General features: G+C 39.6%; 1 protein-coding gene across 7 annotated transcripts in view; it reads right to left on the reverse strand.

Annotated features, from left to right (window-relative positions):
* Positions 1–310: 310 nt before the first annotated feature.
* Positions 311–22,660, reverse strand: part of galnt13 (polypeptide N-acetylgalactosaminyltransferase 13) — a 193,503-nt gene continuing 171,153 nt past the window's right edge. For 4 of the 7 annotated variants that reach the window (XM_031892694.1, XM_031892692.1, XM_031892691.1 and 1 more), the window contains 2 exons: positions 3,013–3,210; positions 311–880 (listed from right to left, as the gene is read on the reverse strand). In XM_031892694.1, coding sequence (XP_031748554.1) covers positions 3,025–3,210 — 186 coding nt within the window. In that variant the 3' untranslated portion in view covers positions 311–880; positions 3,013–3,024. 7 annotated transcript variants of the gene reach the window in all.

The following is a 22,660-nucleotide window of genomic DNA, read 5'->3' on the forward strand; positions in this document are numbered from 1 at the left end:
AAATTAGCTGTGAATCCATGCCTGACGAAAAAATTTGCTCATCATGAGCAAATTATATCGGCAGGCATGGAGTTGCAGCGAATTTCCGCATTTCGCCATTGGCGAATTGTTTTGCGAAACTTCTGTGAAAATTCGGCAAATTTGGTGCGGTCGCGTCAAAAAAGCATGGGTGACAAAAAATAGACGCAGGCGGAAAAAAAAAATTGCACAACAAACTTTTCACTAATTTTTCACGGTTTGGCGAATTTTCTTGCCGTTTTGCGAATTTTATTGCAAAGCGAAACGGGACAGATTCGCTCATCACTACTCATCACTAGTTATGAATGCATTTATTTTTTCCGTATATCCGTTACAATTATAAATATATCTCACCGATCTTTACTCGTTTAATAAAATAAAATACATTTTATACAGAATACATTTCCAGTTTATTCCAACATATTCCGTAAGCTGTCAAATATATTTTCGTGCCGCTATTTCTTTTCCCAGACATGTCGTGTTATTTACAGCTTCTAAATGTGCTTTCCCAAAGACAGACACTTGTTTCCGTCGGACGTGTACAGTCACGTATCGTTTAGGGGGAAAAATAGAAAAGGTCCTATTTTCATCCTCGCAGTTGGAGTGTAAAGAGGTTCATAATTATCTGATGCCATGGAGAGGTAAGGAAGTGCTATACCCTCTTTAAGTGTTCAAAAAGCTGATAATTGAGGTCCAAACAACTGGGGACGACTTGACAGCATTAGGCACCCAGGGTCATGTTACGCAGCAGCCATTGTTGCGATCGGCTTCCATTGCACTCCTTCATGGTAGGGACCATTTTATCATCATCACTCGGCTCATCCAGGCATTGGTTACTGTTGATATGTCTCAATATTAAATGCTGTAAAACACAACAAAAGGAAAGTTGCTGATATATATGGATGTACATTTTCAGTTCATGGAATAGAAGGGCAATAGAATGGAATAGATGAACTCAAGCAATAGCTAGAAGGAAAGTCATTTTGGCATTTTACTGCCAATAGATTTGCCACATTAGTGCCACCTAGAATGCTATATTTATTCTGCAGAAAGCTTTACCATACCTGAGTAAACAGCCCTAGAAGCTCCCTTTGTTTGCTTAAAGGAGAAGGAAAGACTAATAAAGAGTTAATCTCAAGCTGCAGGCATACCTTCAGTTCTCTCAATAGTGCCCTTAAGTCTCCCCATATTTTTCACGTTTAGATGATCAGAAGCCTCAGAGGAAAAAAAACGCTGAGCTCTGTAAAGAAAGTTCCCATAATGCCCCGTTCCTGCACCAAGACCAAGACCAGTGTACATGCCAAGTTTCTAAGACTATGAGGAAGCTTCCTGCTGATTGGCTCAGATCCACATTCCTAAGGAGCTCTTAGCATTCTTGAGGGAGGGGGGAGCAGGAGAGGGGAGAGAGCTGGTGTCTCTGGCACAGGAAAACAGAGACAACAAATCTTTTGATAGAGGACTCAGTGCAGCGTTTCTGTGAGTGCTTAAGGCTGTATTAACATAGACCTTTCTGATAAAGCTCACTTAGTTTTACCTTTCCTTCTCCTTTAAGATAGCAGTTGCCATTTTAGCTTGGTCTTTATAGCTCTCTGCTTTAGATCTAGAGGCTGGGAGCTCAGATCACACATTCCTAAGGGAGGGGGCAGTGAGTTTTATGAATTCTTATGAGAGGGGGAGCAGGAGAGGGGAGAGAGGAGAGAACTGCACAGACTCTGGCCCCAGGAATGAAGGATTTTTCTGAGAGAGGAAGTCAGATACCCTAAAAACATGTTTACAAAAAAGGAGACAAGAAAGTCTGTGTTTCTTTTGATAGAGGACTCAGAGCAGCGTTTCTGTGAGTGCTTATGGCTGTATTTACATAGACCTTTCTGATAAAGACCTGTCCTTCTCCTTTTAGTAAAATATCAACCTTGTAAACAAAAGTTGCTTGAATAAAATGTAAATGGAGACAGCATTTCTAATTTTTCATAGATTTTTTGTTGCTGAAAACTCAATTTTTCCGCCATTTATTATGCAACAAAACCCCAACAATTCTGAATGCTAAAATAAATCAGCTAAGACCTGTTGAGATCATGTAGAAGCCAATGTCCCTTTTACAATTGAAAGTTCTTTTTTTTTGCTTCGCAGTTTTAGAGGTTTACGGGGGAGGTGGGGTTAAAAGCTGGAATTTGTGCGACAATACAAAAAAAGTTGCGGTTTTCTTTTCCTCAACTTTTTTCATTTGTGCTTTTTCCATTTGGATTTTTTAGTAAATGACTGCAACTTACGGAAATGAGTCCTCCCTAGATGTTGAACCTGTGTCGCCTCATAGGTCACCAAATGTAAAGGGGAACCATAATAACCATCTTACATTTGTATAAAGTTTCCAAATACACAAACTTTTTTTTAGCTCCTCAACTTTTTGAGGACCACACACATTTTCTTTTCTTTTCACAAGACATATTTCATTTTAACCATTTTGTTTTCACTACTTTTACTCTTTTGAGCCTTTTCTTCGCTGTACCTTCCCGTTTTAACAGCATTCTTATACTTAATATATAATTACTATTTCTAATGCACATTAAGGGGCACATTTACTAATCCACGAACGTCCGAAAAGTGTCCGAATGCGTTTTTTTCGTAATGATCGGTATTTTGCGACTTTTTCGAGTGCTCAATACGAAAAAGTCGCGACAATTCGCGAAAGTCGTAATGGCTATGAAAAAGTCGCGACAATTCACGAAATTTGTAATGGCTATGAAAAAGTCGCGACAATTCACGAAAGTCATAATGGCTATGAAAAAGTCGCAAAAAATACGAAAAAATACGCAAAATGTTCGTTTTCCAATCTGAATTTTTCCCATTCGGATTCGAGGATTAGTAAATCAGCCCCTAAAAGTTGCTTTTATTCTCTGTCCAACATCTTGAGACCACAAATGGAGAACAATAAATATATTAAATAAAAACATGCTATTGCCACGCCTATCCACAGTTAACGCATTGCGGGATACCAACCTCGAACATCTTTCATAGAAAGTAATCAGTGGGACTGTAAAAAATATTTCTAAAAACTTCCAGCCTGGTATAATTTCTCAGTGTCCACCTTTGCTGGTTTCTACCATTACAGAACTCCACAGTTGGGCCAAAGGTGCCATCCTCTACATTGCTTAAAGTCAAACATGATTGGGTAATGATATGAAGAAATGTATGCGTCTGTGTAACAGAAAAAAAAAACAAATAAGCATGAGAAATCAAAAAATATGAAAAGATGGATAACAAATATATGAACATGATGTCAAATTTTACACAAATGAGGCTTCAGCGTTACACATTACTCAAATCCTCTACAAAATTGAAATTAAAATATAAAATATTAAGAATAATGTTTGTTTTATGTAATACCTGTACAGGACTTTCATTAGTTTTTCTAAAGCTGATAGATTGCTATCTTATTTACTGACATAGATGATAGATTATACCAGTGCGGTTACCCATAGTAACCAGTCAGTAGTTAGTTTTGATCAGTCTTCTACAAATGAGAGATTAAAAGCAAAGGTCTGATTGGTTACTTTGGCCAACTGCAGGGCTAAAACTTAAAGGTGGCCACACACGTGGTAATTTTCGATCTTTCGTGCGATCGATGGTCGTTCAATTCGCCACTAACGTTCAGGGCTGAAACGGCAGATAAGAAGGTAGAAACAATAGGATTTCTACCTCCTTCTGCCGATTCAGCCCTGAGGGTAGATTTTGCTCAGGCGCCTTCAATGGCGCCCAATCAAAATCTTTTAACCTGCCCAATCGGCGAGTCGACCGATATCAGCAGCCTCCTGTGAGGCATCAAATTTCTGCATTTCGCCATTAGTGGATAGTTTTGCGAAATGGATGACAAAATTCGGCACATCAAATTTTACCAGATCTCAAAAAAAACTGTTGGGCGCGTCAGAATAATTATGCACTCAACAATTTTTTTGGACGCGCAACATTTTTGGCGTTTCGCTAATTGTTTCCCGTTTCGATCATTTTTTCCAGTTTCGGGAATCTTTTGAAAGATTTGCGAATTATTTGCTGAAGCGAAACGGGCCAGGTTCGCACATCACTACTCGATACCCCTGCTTCTAGAATTCTTAAACATTCTTCCTATGAATTTTAATTTCTCATCGATCATTTCTGTCGTTATTTAGGACTGACTTTTGACTCAAAGATCTATTTAAACCCAGTTCTGCCTATGTAACTAATGAGAATGAATCACAGATGATTCCCTTTTATTTCTCTCGTGAAGGGGAACCAAACCCAGCAGAAGTGAAAGAAAAAGTTAAAAACCACCAGCCTTATAAACAAGTAATATCAGTCAAAATGGCCCTATTTGTTGCAATTATACCCTGATTATGCTGCAATTGTTCCAATATAATAGCCCCGCTCCTGCAGGGGTTTCTTTGGGAAGCAGGTGTGCTTCTATTGCCTTCTCTACATTTTAACTGTTATATTTTTAGGCATCTTAGTCACTTAGAAAGTGAATTCTGTAACGAAGGAGCCCAAATCCCTGCAGAGAACTGAAAATTACAGGAGAATGAATTCATTAGAGGCTTTTGTGGGTGAGATTTCATATCGTCTGATGTATATAACGTCTGCACTCACCCATATCGATATATTTTAAGACTAAGACGTGCAATAAGCTAGTAAAAATGCTTTCTCTGTCAGACCTTTCAGTGGAGGGTTTGTGAGGCCGATGGTTCTGACATGAGTAAAGAGGACCTTTTGCAATCCTGGTGGCCAGCATCTTCCTCATACTGAAGCCCCACTCCTTCCCATCTTTTTTAAAAACAAAGGATCAACTTTTTAGTTGTTTGAATAACAGGGACACAGCTTTGTCATTTAAAAGTCTTTGTAGTTGTGTGTCCAGTTTGTCTTTTCATTATTGACATCTGATGTCTCCTTGTCGTGGGGCCAGCTGCCCTTCCTGGTGTTCTTAATTGGTTTAAATTAGAATAAGGATTTTGTTGCCGATGCATACTTCCTTATGTCTAGTTTAAATTTTTTTTCTTTTTCTGTCTGCCTACGCCTAGTTTTGGGCAGTCTGGGATATAAAAGGTGGGGTGGGGCTTACCTTCAGAACTCTTAACATCAGGCCTGGCACTGGTCTTCCATATCTGATTATGTACTATAGTGGAACATAACTGAAGCTTTGGGACCCGTCTAAATATTTGGAAAGGATTTTTTACAGTGAGAGCTGTGAAGTTGTGGAATTCTCTCCTTGAACCAGCCGTACTGGCTGATACATTATATAGCTTTAAGAAGGGGTTGGATGGCTGAATACAGGGTTATGGGAGATACTGTAGCTCTTAGTTGATCCAGGGACTGGTCCGATTGCCATCTTGGAGTCAGGACGGAATTTTTTCCCTTCTGCTGCAAATTAGAGAGGCTTCAGATGGGTTTTTTTGCCTTCCTCTGGATCAACTAGTAGTTAGGCAGGTTATATATAGGCATTATGGTTGAACTTGACGGACGTGTGTCTTTTTTTAACCAAACTTACTATGTTACTATGTTAATTACTTTCCATTCATCAAATACAGTGATCCCCAACCAGTGGCTCGCAAGTAACATGTTGCTCCCCAATCCCTTGAATGTTGCTCCCAGTGGTCCCAAATCAGGGGTTTATTTTTGAATTCCTGGCTTGAAGGCAGGTTTTGGTTGTATACAAACCCAGTATCCCAACAGAGCCTCCCTTTAGGCTGTCAGTAGTAATGAGTGAATCTGTCCATTTGCTTCACTGAAGCACTTCATCCCAGCTAGGATATAATTACCGCTTATTGGGGGCAGAACAGCCCTATTGGGTTTATTTAATGGTTAAATGATTCCCTTTTCTCTGTAATAATAAAACAGTACCTGTACTTGATCCCAACTAAGATATAATTACCCCTTATTGGGGGCAGAACAGCCCTATTGGGTTTATTTCATGGTTAAATGATTCCCTTTTCTCTGTAATAATAAAACAGTACCTGTACTTGATCCCAAATAAGATATAATTACCCCTTATTGGGGCAGAACAGCCCTATTGGGTTTATTTAATGGTTAAATGATTCCCTTTTCTCTGTAATAATAAAACAGTACCTGTACTTGATCCCAACTAAGATATAATTACCCCTTATTGGGGGCAGAACAGCCCTATTGGGTTTATTTCATGGTTAAATGATTCCCTTTTCTCTGTAATAATAAAACAGTACCTGTACTTGATCCCAACTAAGATATAATTACCCCTTATTGGGGGCAGAACAGCCCTATTGGGTTTATTTCATGGTTAAATGATTCCCTTTTCTCTGTAATAATAAAACAGTACCTGTACTTGATCCCAAATAAGATATAATTACCCCTTATTGGGGGCAGAACAGCCCTATTGGGTTTATTTAATGGTTAAATGATTCCCTTTTCTCTGTAATAATAAAACAGTACCTGTACTTGATCCCAACTAAGATATAATTACCCCTTATTGGGGGCAGAACAGCCCTATTGGGTTTATTTCATGGTTAAATGATTCCCTTTTCTCTGTAATAATAAAACAGTACCTGTACTTGATCCCAAATAAGATATAATTACCCCTTATTGGGGGCAGAACAGCCCTATTGGGTTTATTTAATGGTTAAATGATTCCCTTTTCTCTGTAATAATAAAACAGTACCTGTACTTGATCCCAACTAAGATATAATTAATTATATTAGAGGCAGAACAGTTCTATTGGGATTATTTAACATTTTAATGATTTTTTTAGTAGGCTTAAGGTATGGAGATCCAAATCATGGAAAGACCCAAGGACCCAGGGAAAACCCCAGGTCCTGAGAATTCTGGATAACAGGTCCCATACCTGTATAAGCTTTTTTCTTTTTTTTCAACATTCTACACATTGTAATGTGAAGTTAAGCTTTGGAGAAAGAGATATCCATGGTCCAAGCATTGCCCATGACAAAAAAAGTTAGCAATGTTTATATTTATTATAGCATCAAATAACCTCTGAAATCCAACAACACGATTTCATGGTATTTGTAAATATTTCACTTTCTAAAAATTCAATCACTACACTTTTATTTTTAGACTTCATTGCGACAAGAATGACAGTGATCTATTTGAAGTCTAATTAGCAAGTTTGTTTTTTATTGTATTATTACCACATCTCCGCCATACCAATCAAAAACGTAGTAAAAACTTAAGACGCTTATAATCCTTTGGGCCCCGTTTATATTGTGTCATTATCCCCACGGGACTGTCTATCGGAGCTTTTACGGCTGAATACAAAATATAAAAGCTGCTGTTGCAAACGAGTCTTTGCCTTGTTTTTTATTGACTCTGCATAATTGGGCTCATAAATGACATGTTAATAATAGAAATTGCTGTCGTTTCTGAAGACATTGTCCACTTTCATCTGCAGACTTCTAACATACATTGTTATGATAGCCAATAGCTGCTATGGACTAGGAATGCTTGTAATTAGTCATCCTATGTAATCTATTAAACCCCTGCTTCTGAAATATAAAATATTCAATTTGTTTATCTTCATGAAACACAGTAAGATACTAAGAATTAATTTAAAATGAACACTAACATCAAATATGATTTTATTTCTGAGACGGATAGAATACAAGCTAGGGTATAAACAAGGGAGCAGGGGTATAAATCATTATGGTACTCAATTATCCTATGTGAAATTAAATTTTTTTAAAAGGGGCATAAATTCATTCATGGCAGCAACATGGAAATACAATGGTGGACTGTGACAACTGTGGATTGTTTTTATTTATTTTTTTCTAATTATCTATTTCTTTCTATGGTTTCCTTTGTAGGTACAGGTATAGGACCCGTTATCCAGAATGCTTGGGACCAAGGTTATTCTGGATCCGTAATTTGGATCTCCATACCTTAAGTCTACTACAAAATCAATAAAACATTAATTGAACTTAATAGGATGGTTTTGCATCCAAAAAGGATTAATTATATCTTAGTTGGGATCAAGTACAGGTACTGTTTTATTATTACAGAGAAAAGGGAATCATTTAACCATGAAATAAACCCAATAGGGCTGTTCTGCCCCAATAAGGGGTAATTATATCTTAGTTGGGATCAAGTACAGGTACTGTTTTATTATTACAGAGAAAAGGGAATCATTTAACCATTAAATAAACCCAATAGGACTGTTCTGCCCCAATAAGGGGTAATTATATCTTAGTTGGGATCAAGTACAGGTACTGTTTTATTATTACAGAGAAAAGGGAATCATTTAACCATTAAATAAACCCAATAGGGCTGTTCTGCCCCCAATAAGGGGTAATTATATCTTAGTTGGGATCAATTACAAGGTACTGTTTTATTATTACAGAGAAAACGCAAATCAGTTTTAAAATTCTGAACCATTTGATTAAAATGGAGTCTATGGGAGACAGGCTTTCCATAATTCGGAGCTTTCTGGATAACAGGTTTCCGGATAACGGATCCCATACCTGTATTTGTTTTGCCATCCTAATGTTTAGGTATAATGTTTAGATATATTAATCAAATAGAGAAGTTAATTCTATCAACATAATAATAAATGACTTTTCTTTGCAGCAACACCTCAGCCAAGGAAATATCCACAAGAATTCTGCCCATGTAGGTTTCTTCCCACAGTCCTAAAAAAGCACACAGATATGTTCATTGTACGTGGGTTTTATTGGGGTATGGACTAATCTGTCAAAATATATTGTGGGGATTCACTCCAATGGCATTGATACATTTTGCATAGAGACAGTTATACCCAGTGTAACTTCAAGCAGGAATATGTCAGTGTTTTATTCAAAGCAGGATTTTCCATGAACCAGGGCATTGTTTAATGTTCCATACAGAATATGAAAATGAACAAACAAAAGTTAATTTTTCTGGTACGCTGGTGGACAGAACATTTAGGAAACCTGCCTTAAACCAATAAAATAAATACTGTATCTTACTCAAACTCTCCTTGCCCACCATTGTCTATTCCCTGCTGTACATACAAGATGCTGTCACACTTTTTACTGCACTTAAGTAGCATCAGCAATTTAGGACTTTTATATGTTATTATGCCCAGCTAGTAATCTATATGTAATAGAATGTACCTTCTAATAACCATATTGGGGAACATTGACACCCAGTGTAACTTCAAGCAGGTTAATGACTGTTTTTTATTCAAAGCAGGATCTAGTAGAATTAAGCCTAAAGCAACTGGACTTTCCGAGTTTTCTTTCCACTCATCCAAGTGGCTTCTTCATTGAACTGGAGAAGCCACTTAGAAAGTCCAGTTCCTTTACCTAATACTACTAGATACTGTATATCATGATCTGGATGAATTAGAATCTTCATAGACTATTAAAACAGGATTTTCCAGGAAACAGGGCATTTTTTTTAAGTTTAGTCTTCTGAAACCAGAACAGACTGGACTGAACATTTAGGAAACCTGTCTCAGCCACTTATACCAATAAATATCTTTCTTAATATCTTGCTCTTTGCCCACCATTGCCTAGTACATACATGGTGCTGTCACACTATTTTCTGCACTTAATAAGTAGCATCAGCAATTTAAATGTCAATATGCCCAGCTGGTAATCTCTGTGTAATACAATGTTTCTTCTAATAACAATCTGCAGTCAATAGGTATTGGCAGGTCTTAATTATAGAAAAAAATATGTCTCCCAATACACACAGGGAGAACCAAACATTTCATCTTTAATAAAAACAATTCTGGCATCTAACACAATAGCTTTGGAATTTTACCAAATTTTTTTTTTCTTTTACATCAAATAAAAATGTTATGAAAACGTCTTACCTCAAAATTATATTCCCATTTACCTGCGTACTGACAGAAGCAAAGGCATGCAATAAGAAATCAAATAAAAGAAAATATTGAAGAGCATAATTCAGCAGTGCTATGGCATTCTTAACTCATAAATAGGAATTGCATAGAGGCAAGAAATTGCTTTAATAATCTAAGCATTTATATTTAATTGGGAAACACGGATGTTAAAATATGACATAAACACAGGGTTGTCTTTAGTAGCAAAACACTTTCATGGGTGCAATTATATAGATCACATAGGGTGCAGTCTATGTCCATTCTGCTGTAGTTGACCTACATTTTCCAATGCACCCTAATAACCTTTGATTCAATGAGAACTGAAGAGGTAAGGCAGGAACCCCCAGCCTTTTATATCTGTGAGCCACATTCAAATGGAAAAAGTGTTGGGGAGCAACACAAGCATGAAAAAAGTACCAGGGGGTGCAAATAAGCTATAATTGGCTATTTGATAGCCCCTATGTTGACTGGCAGCCTACGGAAGGCTCTGTTTGGCAGTACACTGGGTTTTATGCAACCAAAACTTGCCTCCTGAGCAGAAATGAAAAAATAAGCACCTGCTTTGGGGCCACTGGGAGCAACACCCAGATGGTTGGCAAGCAACATGTTGCCCCCGAGCCACTGGTTGGGGGTCATTGAGGTAAGGGGTAGAGCAACACCGACAAACTGCCATCATCTTGCCCTAAACTCTCCATCTTGCATTACTTTACTTGCTAGCACCCCAACTCCCCCGGACCTAAAACTGCTGCTCTTTTGGGTTCCGACAATGTTCAATGTCTACTCAGATGGCTCTGAGCAAATTGGTGCTGTAAATGGTGGTAGTTTGCAGTAAAACAAAGCAATTTTGTGATATTCTGCCAGCTGTATCTACAACTCCTTCCCTTTCCAATTGGTTGTTAGAGCAGAGATAGCTCTTGTGCTCCTTATACTAAATATAAGCAGTTTGAGTTTCACTGCCATAACAAAAGTTAAGTGCCCTGCATGGTTTATTCTTATACCTTGTGTTCATAATGCTCTGTGGAAGATACACCCAAAGTACAAGTTCGAATCCCGAAATGGGTAAAATTCGAATTAGATACGATAATTTCTGATGATTGGAAATGTCACAAAAATGCTTACGAAAAAATCCTGATAGTGGCCATAATATTGTATTGGTGATCCAAAAGTCACAAAATTTTCGTATCCGAACTATTGTAAACGGCGGAAAAACCTTTCTGACTTTAAACCTTCTGTGCATGTTTTCGGAAGCCTCCAATGGGACATAATGGCACTCTGCAGCTCCAACCCGGCCCAAGGAAAGTCTAACATAGGGCTCAATGGCACTCTGCAGCTCCAACCTGGCCCAAGGAAAGTCTCCCATAGGGCTCAATGGCACTCTGCAGCTCCAACCCGGCCCAAGGAAAGTCTCCCATAGGGCTCAATGGCACTCTGCAGCTCCAACCCAGCCCAAGGAAACTCTCCCATAGGGCTCAATGGCACTCTGCAGCTCCAACCCGGCCCAAGGAAAGTCTCCCATAGGGCTCAATGGCACTCTGCAGCTCCAACCCGGCCCAAAGAAAGTCTCCCATAGGACTCAATGGCACTCTGCAGCTCCAACCCGGCCCAAGGAAAGTCTCCCATAGGGCTCAATGGCACTCTGCAGCTCCAACCCGGCCCAAGGAAAGTCTCCCATAGGGCTCAATGGCACTCTGCAGCTCCAACCCGGCCCAAGGAAAGTCTCCCATAGGGCTCAATGGCACTCTGCAGCTCCAACCAGGCCCAAGGAAAGTCTCCCATAGGGCTCAATGGCACTCTGCAGCTCCAACCAGGCCCAAGGAAAGTCTCCCATAGGGCTCAATGGCACTCTGCAGCTCCAACCTGGCCCAAGGAAAGTCTCCCATAGGGCTCAATGGCACTCTGCAGCTCCAACCCGGCCCAAGGAAAGTCTCCCATAGGGCTCAATGGCACTCTGCAGCTCCAACCCGGCCCAAGGAAAGTCTCCCATAGGGCTCAATGGCACTCTGCAGCTCCAACCCGGCCCAAGGAAAGTCTCCCATAGGGCTCAATGGCACTCTGCAGCTCCAACCCGGCCCAAGGAAAGCCTCCCATAGGGCTCAATGGCACTCTGCAGCTCCAACCTGGCCCAAGGAAAGCCTCCCATAGGGCTCAATGGCACTCTGCAGCTCCAACCTGGCCCAAGGAAAGCCTCCCATAGGGCTCAATGGCACTCTGCAGCTCCAACGCGGCCCAAGGAAAGTCTCCCATAGGGCTCAATGGCACTCTGCAGCTCCAACCCGGCCCAAGGAAAGCCTCCCATAGGGCTCAATGGCACTCTGCAGCTCCAACCTGGCCCAAGGAAAGTCTCCCATAGGGCTCAATGGCACTCTGCAGCTCCAACCCGGCCCAAGGAAAGTCTCCCATAGGGCTCAATGGCACTCTGCAGCTCCAACTCGGCCCAAGGAAAGCCTCCCATAGGGCTCAATGGCACTCTGCAGCTCCAACCCGGCCCAAGGAAAGTCTCCCATAGGGCTCAATGGCACTCTGCAGCTCCAACTCGGCCCAAGGAAAGCCTCCCATAGGGCTCAATGGCACTCTGCAGCTCCAACCTGGCCCAAGGAAAGTCTCCCATAGGGCTCAATGGCACTCTGCAGCTCCAACCTGGCCCAAGGAAAGTCTCCCATAGGGCTCAATGGCACTCTGCAGCTCCAACTCGGCCCAAGGAAAGCCTCCCATAGGGCTCAATGGCACTCTGCAGCTCCAACCTGGCCCAAGGAAAGTCTCCCATAGGGCTCAATGGCACTCTGCAGCTCCAACCTGGCCCAAGGAAAGCCTCCCATAGGACTCAATGGCACTCTGCAGCTCCAACCCGGCCCAAGGAAAGTCTCCCATAGGGCTCAATGGCACTCTGCAGCTCCAACCTGGCCCAAGGAAAGTCACGAGACCGAAGCTTGAATGAATAACGAAACTTTCGTACTACTAAAAAAGTATATTTTTATGAAAATGGGAATTCCCCTAATTCAATTTTTTGGATTTGGCCGAACCCCCGAATCCTTCGTAAAGGATTCAGCCGAACAGTATATGCTGATTACAAAAGGGTTAAATCTTCATTAGCATATGCTAATTAGTGTACAGAAGGGTTAAATTTTCAACTTCTGTGTTTACATAACAAAAAGTCACGTGATTTTTAGGATTCGGTTCGGACAGGAGCATAGATTCAGCCGAATCCGAAACCTTCTGAAAAAGGCCGAATCCCCGAACCGAATCCTGGATTTGGTGCATTCCTAGAAAAAGGTTTAGATAAAGCAGGGTTTTACATATGCAATGTATTTCTATAGAGACCTACATTGTTTGGGGGTATCGTTTTCCCTTAAGAATAAACTCTTCTGTGAGAATGTTATGATTATAGTAGAGGGGATCCAATGAAGAGATGAGCAAGCTGTCCATGACTGGATATATAACTTTTCTTACTGTCGTTCAAATAATTGGTGTGAACTCACTCACATAAAGCAAACACTACAAAAAAGGCGAAGATCAATTGGTTCTATTTGATTTAGTGAAAATGAAATCGACTGACTTAGTTAGCCCCGTATTTATTATAAGTGTCAGACGTTTTATAGAGGTGTCACTGACTCAGCAATAACCGTTATTGCCTATTAGTGACCCTCATTCATCTTGCTGTTCTCTCACAGAGGGCAATTACTGTGCACTATTTCCTTCCCAATATAATCCATCAGCGGGAGAGTGGACACGGGGCTGGTTAAGGGCTCATTGCAAGAGGAAGAAAAATGGGTTTAACGTCCCTAGTGATGATCACAAGAACAAAGACGAGTTTACACAGTGCTGACAGGAACCTCTTTCATTAAAGAAGGGCTTAGTTATATCGAAGAATGTTGCTTTAAAGGGGAACTTCACCCAAACACAATGCAAGCTTTTTAAAAAGTAAACAAAATTTTAAGCAACTATGAAATATACATCAATTTCATGAAATAATATGGTTTGGAACAGTTCCCTAAGCCCCGCCCCCTGTTCCCCTGCTGATCTGGCTGACTACTTTGAGACTCAAATAAAATGTAACAGTAGTCGCCTGCCCTCAGCCTGCCTTCAGCCTGCATCCTCCCAATCCCACAATTCCCTGCACACGTGATGTCAATATGGAAAGGAACATCACAGTGCAATGCATTGTGGGTTATGTAGTTCCTGCATGCTGTCTGTAAGCTGTGGGGAAGTTGTTACAATTTGTAACATCAGTGTTTTAGTCCCTCCTCCCCTGCCAGGATTTCAAATGAGTCAGAAAGAAAAGAACTGGATTTCAGCATATAAAAATGGTATTTATTCATATTTTTGTGAAGGAACAGATTACAGTGATAGGGATATTAGGGGTTTCTGTGTTGTGTGGGGCTCTTTAACAAATTTTGGTTCAGAAGCCGCAGTTCCCCTTTAAGAAACTATGTCTGATGTTGTTGAACTACAGTTCCCAGCACCCTAGCCTAGGAATATTTGGGTATGCCATGGTTAAATTAACACTAATAAAGATACAGTACAGCTTACTTTCTGTATAAATGCTATCTATGAGGCCTATCGCTTATCCTCTTGGGAATGCTTAGCATATATCTCATGGTATATGGATGAGATGATGCAGTATCTTCTTATATAAGAGAATTTCTTTGCTTCCAGTATGCAAACACGTCTCCATGGTAACGGATTATTATGACTACAAAGCTCATTAGCTACATTAGATACATGAATATTATGATGCAGCACATTGCCATAGGAAGAGTGAGTGGGATGGATTCAAGGTTACTAGGAGGCATGATACAAGGCTAAGAGACACTCTTAAAGAGGTAAGTAGGTTACTGTGCATCATCCCATACCCCTTTTTATGTTTACTGAATGCCATTAAATTGATAAGATTATTATAGAAAATTTGAACATTTGTTTTCTGCATACAAGCGCCTAATTGTTTAAAGGTAAAGTACTGCCTCTTGTGACATTTTTAGGCTCTTATCCTACAGGTTTGGCCTCCTAGATGACACTTACTGAAACATCATGGCCATTTCAACATAGTACAGGTATAGGACCTGTTATCCAGAATGCTCAGAACCTGGGGATTTCCAGATTAGGGATCTTTACATAATTTGGATCTCCAGTTCTTAAGTCTACTAAAAATCACTTAAACATCATTTAAACCCAATAGGATTGTTTTGCCTCCAATAAGGGGTAATTATATCTTAGTTGGGATCAAGTACAGGTACTGTTTTATTATTACAGAGAAAAGGGAATCATTTAACCATTAAATAAACCCAATAGGGCTGTTCTGCCCCCAATAAGGGGTAATTATATCTTAGTTGGGATCAAGTACAGGTACTGTTTTATTATTACAGAGAAAAGGGAATCATTTAACCATTAAATAAACCCAATAGGGCTGTTCTGCCCCCAATAAGGGTTAATTATATCTTAGTTGGGATCAAGTACAGGTACTGTTTTATTATTACAGAGAAAAGGGAATCATTTAACCATTAAATAAACCCAATAGGGCTGTTCTGCCCCCAATAAGGGGTAATTATATCTTAGTTGGGATCAAGTACAGGTACTGTTTTATTATTACAGAGAAAAGGGAATCATTTAACCATTAAATAAACCCAATAGGGCTGTTCTGCCCCCAATAAGGGTTAATTATATCTTAGTTGGGATCAAGTACAGGTACTGTTTTATTATTACAGAGAAAAGGGAATCATTTAACCATGAAATAAACCCAATAGGGCTGTTCTGCCCCAATAAGGGGTAATTATATCTTAGTTGGGATCAAGTACAGGTACTGTTTTATTATTACAGAGAAAAGGGAATCATTTAACCATTAAATAAACCCAATAGGGCTGTTCTGCCCCCAATAAGGGGTAATTATATCTTATTTGGGATCAAGTACAGGTACTGGTTTATTACTACAAAGAAAAAGGAAATCGTTTTTAAAAATTAGAATTATTTGCTTATAATGGAGTGAATGGGAGATGGCCTTTCCGTAATTCAGAACTTTCTGGGTAATGGGTTTGCGGATAAGGGATCCTATACCTGTACAGTAGAACCTAAGCTTTACACCCTGAATCACAGGAAAATACTAACTTAGGAAAATACGTAGATCAATTTGGGCGCTTTTAAACTTGCGGAAAATATGGAAAAATCCAACGATGTAAGACTGAGGTTCTACTATACCAACTGCTTTATCGTTAACAGATAATTGTAGTACCACTTCTTACCAGATGCGTTGAGAGACAGACTTCTTCCTTAGACTGCCAGCTAGGCTGACCTAATAGGGAACTAAAGCCCATCTTTGTCTGTGTGACTACAGGGCTGTGATTGGCTCTCCCCCTCCTACTGTGCTGCTGGCAGGGACCCTTAGGACACGCCCATCCCCATTTGAAACATTGACTGGGTCCATAGCAGATCTATAGGGAGCTGCAATAATGGGGTAGTTTTTCAAAGATAATGATCATTAGCCCATATAATATTCATTATTGCCCACAAGTTTAGGGGGGGGAGTTAACTCCTATGTCTCCTTTAATAGCATTTGATATGCACCCACCCCTGTTCCCAATAGCAATAACTCTTGTGTGGATATTTGAAGGCCATATAATTAATAAGAGAGAACCAGAGCAGTCAGGTTTTTCATTGGAGCATTAATTGGGCCCTGGAGGACTTGGAAAAAACCATATATATGACCGCCGGACTGTAGCTTTCATTATGACTCAATAAATGCTGGGAGTTGCGGTTCTGCAGCATTTGTTTGGAATAACACTGCTAGGGAAGATGTATATCTTCTTATAACTACAATATTCTGTGTTAGGTATTGGCCTTAGCATTGCAAAGTGCAAAGAATCATCAGTTATAGCTGTCATACTCTTCAGGGCAAAATATTTACATGACATTCTCCCCCCAAAAAAGCTGTAATTTTGTGTTTTATTTCCTCCATTTATATCAATTAGAAACCAGGCGACGAAGATAAAGGGTCATTCGCTACGGCAAATCCCTTTTCCCATCTCTGAACTCATAAATGCTGAATAAGGGGCATGAATTAAATTTACCACTTGCATTATTCACTGGCACCAACACGTGCCAATGAATCAAAAATGTCTTTCTTAATGGCTCCATCTAATGGCTAGATTTGTTTTAGCAAGCAATCAGCACTATCGGAGGCTGGGAAATCGTATAAGGTCTATCTGCTATTCTAGGCATCTGCTGCTCAGAAAGTATTTGGAAATTGCTGTAATTATCCCTGATCCCTTGATCAACATTAAAGCCTCTCTGTTATATCCAGTAACCAGAGGTGCTTTAAAAAATGTAGTTTTAATGCCCGGGAATAAAGGTCTGAATAAACAGAATAGGGCTGTTCTGCCCCCAATAAGGGGTAATTATATCTTAGTTGGGATCAAGTACAGGTACTGTTTTATTATTACAGAGAAAAGGGAATCATTTAACCATGAAATAAACCCAATAGGGCTGTTCTGCCCCCAATAAGGGGTAATTATATCTTAGTTGGGATCAAGTACAGGTACTGTTTTATTATTACAGAGAAAAGGGAATCATTTAACCATTAAATAAACCCAATAGGATTGTTCTGCCCCCAATAAGGGGTAATTATATCTTAGTTGGGATCAAGTACAGGTACTGTTTTATTATTACAGAGAAAAGGGAATCATTTAACCATTAAATAAACCCAATAGGGCTGTTCTGCCCCCAATAAGGGGTAATTATATCTTAGTTGGGATCAAGTACAGGTACTGTTTTATTATTACAGAGAAAAGGGAATCATTTAACCATTAAATAAACCCAATAGGGCTGTTCTGCCCCCAATAAGGGGTAATTATATCTTAGTTGGGATCAAGTACAGGTACTGTTTTATTATTACAGAGAAAAGGGAATCATTTAACCATTAAATAAACCCAATAGGGCTGTTCTGCCCCCAATAAGGGGTAATTATATCTTAGTTGGGATCAATGACAAGGTACTTTATTACTACAGAGAAAAAGAAAATCAATTTTAAAATTCTGAATTATTTGATTAAAATGGAGTCTATGGGGGACTGGCTTTCTGTAATTCGGAGCTTTCTGGATAATGGGTTTCCGGATAAGGGATCCCATACCTGTACTGATATTTCAGCGCTTGGATATTCCCAAGTGGTGTAACTATGGAGAAAACAGACCCTGCAGTTGTTTGGGGGGGGGGGGGGGGATTTTGGGGACAGGGGAGCCCCGACCACAGGGTCTGCTTCCTCTCTAGTTAATAAAATCCCCCGGGAAGGGGCGACAAAGGTTTGCAGGTGTGCTGGGGCCCTCAGAATATTTCTTGCAGGGGGGCCCAGCACCTTATTGTTACGCCACTGTCCCAAAATATATTCAAAAGGGATAGAAACTTTCCATAATTGTAATACTACACCCAAGAGTTGTGGGACTACAATTCCAGTACTTTGCCCAATTCCTTAAGTACTTCCTATAAAAACCAAGAAACAGTTAATCTGCAAAAAAAAAAAATACAGAAATAACTTGTATTCAGTTTGCTGAGTACCCATAGAAATTCATCTGGATGAATAAGACCAATATGCATAGGAATTTAATAATAATAAGACACAGGGGAGCTTAATTAATCTCCATGCTGTACCTCTAGAATATAAATATGTATTAATATTGCAGTTATTAGATAATGAATGCTGCTGTAGTGCCATAATGAATTCCCTTTCTGGGCTGCTGATTGGCTGACGACAATAAGCGGAGAGAAATAATTCTGCAAGTGAAGAATTTAAGCCAATTTTGGTGATTTGAAGCATACAAATGATTTTGTATGTGGTTAAAAATGAGCCTACAGATGCTAAGCCCCATTGTTCCAGCTGAATATTAAAGGGGACACTAACCTTGCTCCTATAATAACATATTTCAGTTGTCAGCATACATGAAAAGTGCAGTTCCATACATTTAATTACAGCTGGACAGTCGCTTGTTAATGCTTTACACTGGCGATGCATTTTGCAGCTGCAGTCATTTCCACTTAGATGGATTAATTGACTTTTAAATTAAGATTTAGTATGATGTAAACAGCGATATTCTATCATTTTATACTGGTCCTCATTTTCATTTTGTTTTCCTATTTGACCAATTTCACTTTTTGTTTACAGCTCTCCATTTTTAAATGTTAGTTGCTATCTGGTTGCTAAGGCCCAGATTACTCTAGCCTCTAGTCAGTGGTTTAATGAGAGACTGAAATACAAATAAGAAAGGCACTAAAGATAAACAAGTTATAATAACAATACAATTATAGCCTTACAGAGGTTTTTGGCTGCCAGGGTCAATGACCCCCATTTGATTTGGAAAGAAGAAGAAGAAGAGGAAGGTAAATCATTTTTGAGAAACTATAAAATTTAAAGTCCAGCTGAAATGATGCAAAGAATGCCCTATTCCTACCAACTTTGCAAATGGTCTTCATTACTATTAAATGGGGGTCACTGACCCAGGCAGCCAAAACCTATTGCTCTGTGAGGCTACAATTGTATATTTATTGTTACTTTTGTTTCACTTATCCTTCTATTCAGTCTCTCACCTATTTATTTTCGAGTTTCTTATTCAAACAATTACCTGGTTGCTAAGGTAAATAAGATCCTAGCGACCTAAAGAGCTGCAATATATATCAGTTAAAAAAATATTCTTACTATTTATTGTAAAAATGTATGAAAAGTTACCTGTCTGACCACTTTGAGACTCAAATAAAAAGTAACAGTAGTCGCCTGTCCTCAGCCTGCCTTCAGCCTGCCTTCAGCCTGCCTCCTCCCAATCCCACAATTCCCTGCACACAAGATGTTAATAAGGAAAGGAACATAACAGCATGCTGCATGCTGTCTATAAGCTGTGGAGAAGTTATTACAATTTGTAACATCAGTGTTTTAGTCCCTCCTCCCCTGCCAGGATTTCAAATGATGCAATAAGAGAAGTATACTGGCTATAAAAGGAGACTTAAGGGACCAATGACCTGATTCTGTATATGACTGGAAAATCCTGGTCACCCTTCCATCAAGTCTGACCAATTGCTCCACATTGTCCATGGTAATAGGCTGGAACAATGCAACCAGACCATCAAGCTGGATCACCGCTACTCAACTTGTCTTTGGCCAACATTAGTCTCGATCACAGCCTTCTCTTTAGTGTTTCCTCTCCTTCCTAACATTGATTTATTGCTCAAATACAGACCTCAGATGCTATAGTGTGGGACATAAAGTAACGATCACTAAGTTCTTGCCTGCTATGGAAAGTAGGCTTTGTGGCACAGTCCATCAAGGACCCAACTGCTACAGGCCATGGATTGTATGTTTCCACCTTCTATTACCTGCAACCAGAAAGGCATGTTGCCTAGCAATTTGCTCCCCACAACTGGCATGAAAAAGGTAAAATTATATCACACAGTGTTCTTTATTCCAATGAAAATGATTAATAGGAATAGAAGTCATTATAATCAGCATTAGACTAGGCCTCCAATACTTCTTCTCTATTTCCATGGGACCTCATCACTTGAAGAACCATAATAGAAGGTCTGATGACCTTACTCTGAGGTTAAGTCTGATCTGTAGAGCCGGGGTAGTGGGCACCACACATGCAGATCCGGGATACTTTGCTCATTGCCCGGGGCAGCTGCTAGCATTCTGTTGTATCAAGGCATTCATTATAATCAATCTGTTCTCTATAAAGTCATACACTCTGATAACATCTCCCTTAGTAACACTGATTATCTAATCTTGGATGTTTTGATTAATTCTCTTCAAATCAAACAACAGAATTGCCGTCCCTTTCTAAACACAGTAATTATAATTTAATGATGGCTAAATGACATATTTTAGCTCTGCTAATTCTGTTGTTTTTCTTGTTTTTGCTCTCCACCGTAATGTGCCGAAGTAAGCGGTTGTTGTTGGCAGGGGTGTGATCGGTAATTATACTAATTTGAGTTTAATAACTTGGCTTCCCAGGGAGGATCACTTTAGCCCAACTAGGACAGAGCAGTAATGCAGCAGAGCTGATTAGGATTTGTTTTGCGTTGTTAAAGGGAAACTATATTGTTGTGCTTAGCATAGAGGAATAACGATGCTAGAACTGAACTTTTTGAAGTTTAATAGAAAACCTGGTCCAATTGCCATCTTGGAGTCAGGAAGGAATTTTTTCCCCTCTATGGCAAATTAGAGAGGCTTCAGATGGGGTTTTTTGCCTTCCTCTGGATCAACTAGCAGTTAGGCAGGTTATATATAGGCATTATGGTTGAATGTGATGGACGTACGTCTTTTTTTAACCTGCTAGTGCTCAGTCAGACAATGGCAGCTTAGGCCAGAGACCTGCATAGTCAGGAATACCTATACCCAACCCAGACCTGCTGACCCACTACTCAACCTGAACCTGCCTATAAGAACCATGTCCATTATCACTTAACCCACAACCTAGAACTTCATTTTTATCACAGGGTACTAGGATAAAGGCTGCACTTTATGCAGGAACCCAGGCAGGTACCTGGCAGCATGGTCTGAGACTGGAGAATTCTCTGCCCGAAACCTAGCTGCTTTGTGGGTATTCTGTCTGTACCAAACCCCATGCAGGACTTGTAAATTACAAGCTGAGGGAGTAAAACTTTTATAGAAAGTAGTCCTTTAGGTTTCTCCAGAGGATGGCTGCCTAATTCAGTCCTACAGGGCATCCTTCATGAGAAAGCAAGAGCATTTTCCAGTGTTAAAAATTAAAAATAACTAAACCTAAAAAATAGTTTAGCTATCAATGCTATTACAATGAACTTAACTGTAGATGGCTTTTCCTAATTACACAGTAGCTGAGGTTGAAAAAAATGACGTGTCTATCCATGTCCATATCCATGTCAACTTTTTGTCCAAGTGAAGCAACATACCTAACTTCTAGCTGATCCAAAGGAAGTTCAAAACCCAACTAAAGCCATCTTCTGTTTGGCACAGTGATGGGGGGGCTGATGATTCCAAAATGATAATTGGACCAGTCTGTGGATCAAGACTGTACTTTGAATAAAAGTTATAGTAACCTTTTATTTTCTCATTGGCTAAAAAGGCATCCAACCCTTTATTCAAGCTATCTAATGTATCTGCCTGTACGACCACTCCAGGCAGAGAATTCCACAATTTCACAGCTCTAACTATATAAACAAGTAACAGAATATAACCTCCTTTCTTCTAATCACAAGAGATGCCCTTGTGTCCCTTGGAAAGGTCAATATCTGCTGGCCCTTTCTGCTGCTTGCTACAGCTAGGCTATTATCCACAAATACCCCTGGGTCCTTCATCACTAGGGATATGCATTTCTTAGTCCTTTGAAGGGTATACGTAGCTTGCAATTGTGTTCTAACAACTGGACTTGTATACATTGTGGAAAAATAAAAGCAAAATCTTACAAGGGATTCAAATGAGGATGAATGAAAAGAAGACAATAAAAAAATGAAATCATATAGCTATTATAGATGTGAGAAAACAAAAAAAAATAGACTAAGAACTAGGGAAATCAAGGCTATTTCTGGCCTCATGGGATAAGACTCTTATAAAACACTGTAGTGCTACAAACCTAAGTACAGTTCTAGAGTGCTTCAGTGTTCTATGCTTTTCATTGTATATCTTTATCTTTAGTTATTTATCTTCATTGTGTGTTTTCACTGTATATACTGGATTCTGGCAGTTACGATGGAGCTGAGGAGACATCCATGTTAGTAGAACTCCATTTTGAAAGTTGATACGATATATTAAGGGCCATTTAAATTGAGGCAAAGGGCAAAGTGCAGAGAAATGGTGCCTTCTATGCTGTATGA

Source organism: Xenopus tropicalis, chromosome 9 (assembly GCF_000004195.4).
Source record: "Xenopus tropicalis strain Nigerian chromosome 9, UCB_Xtro_10.0, whole genome shotgun sequence".
NCBI classification, from domain to species: Eukaryota; Metazoa; Chordata; class Amphibia; order Anura; family Pipidae; genus Xenopus; species Xenopus tropicalis.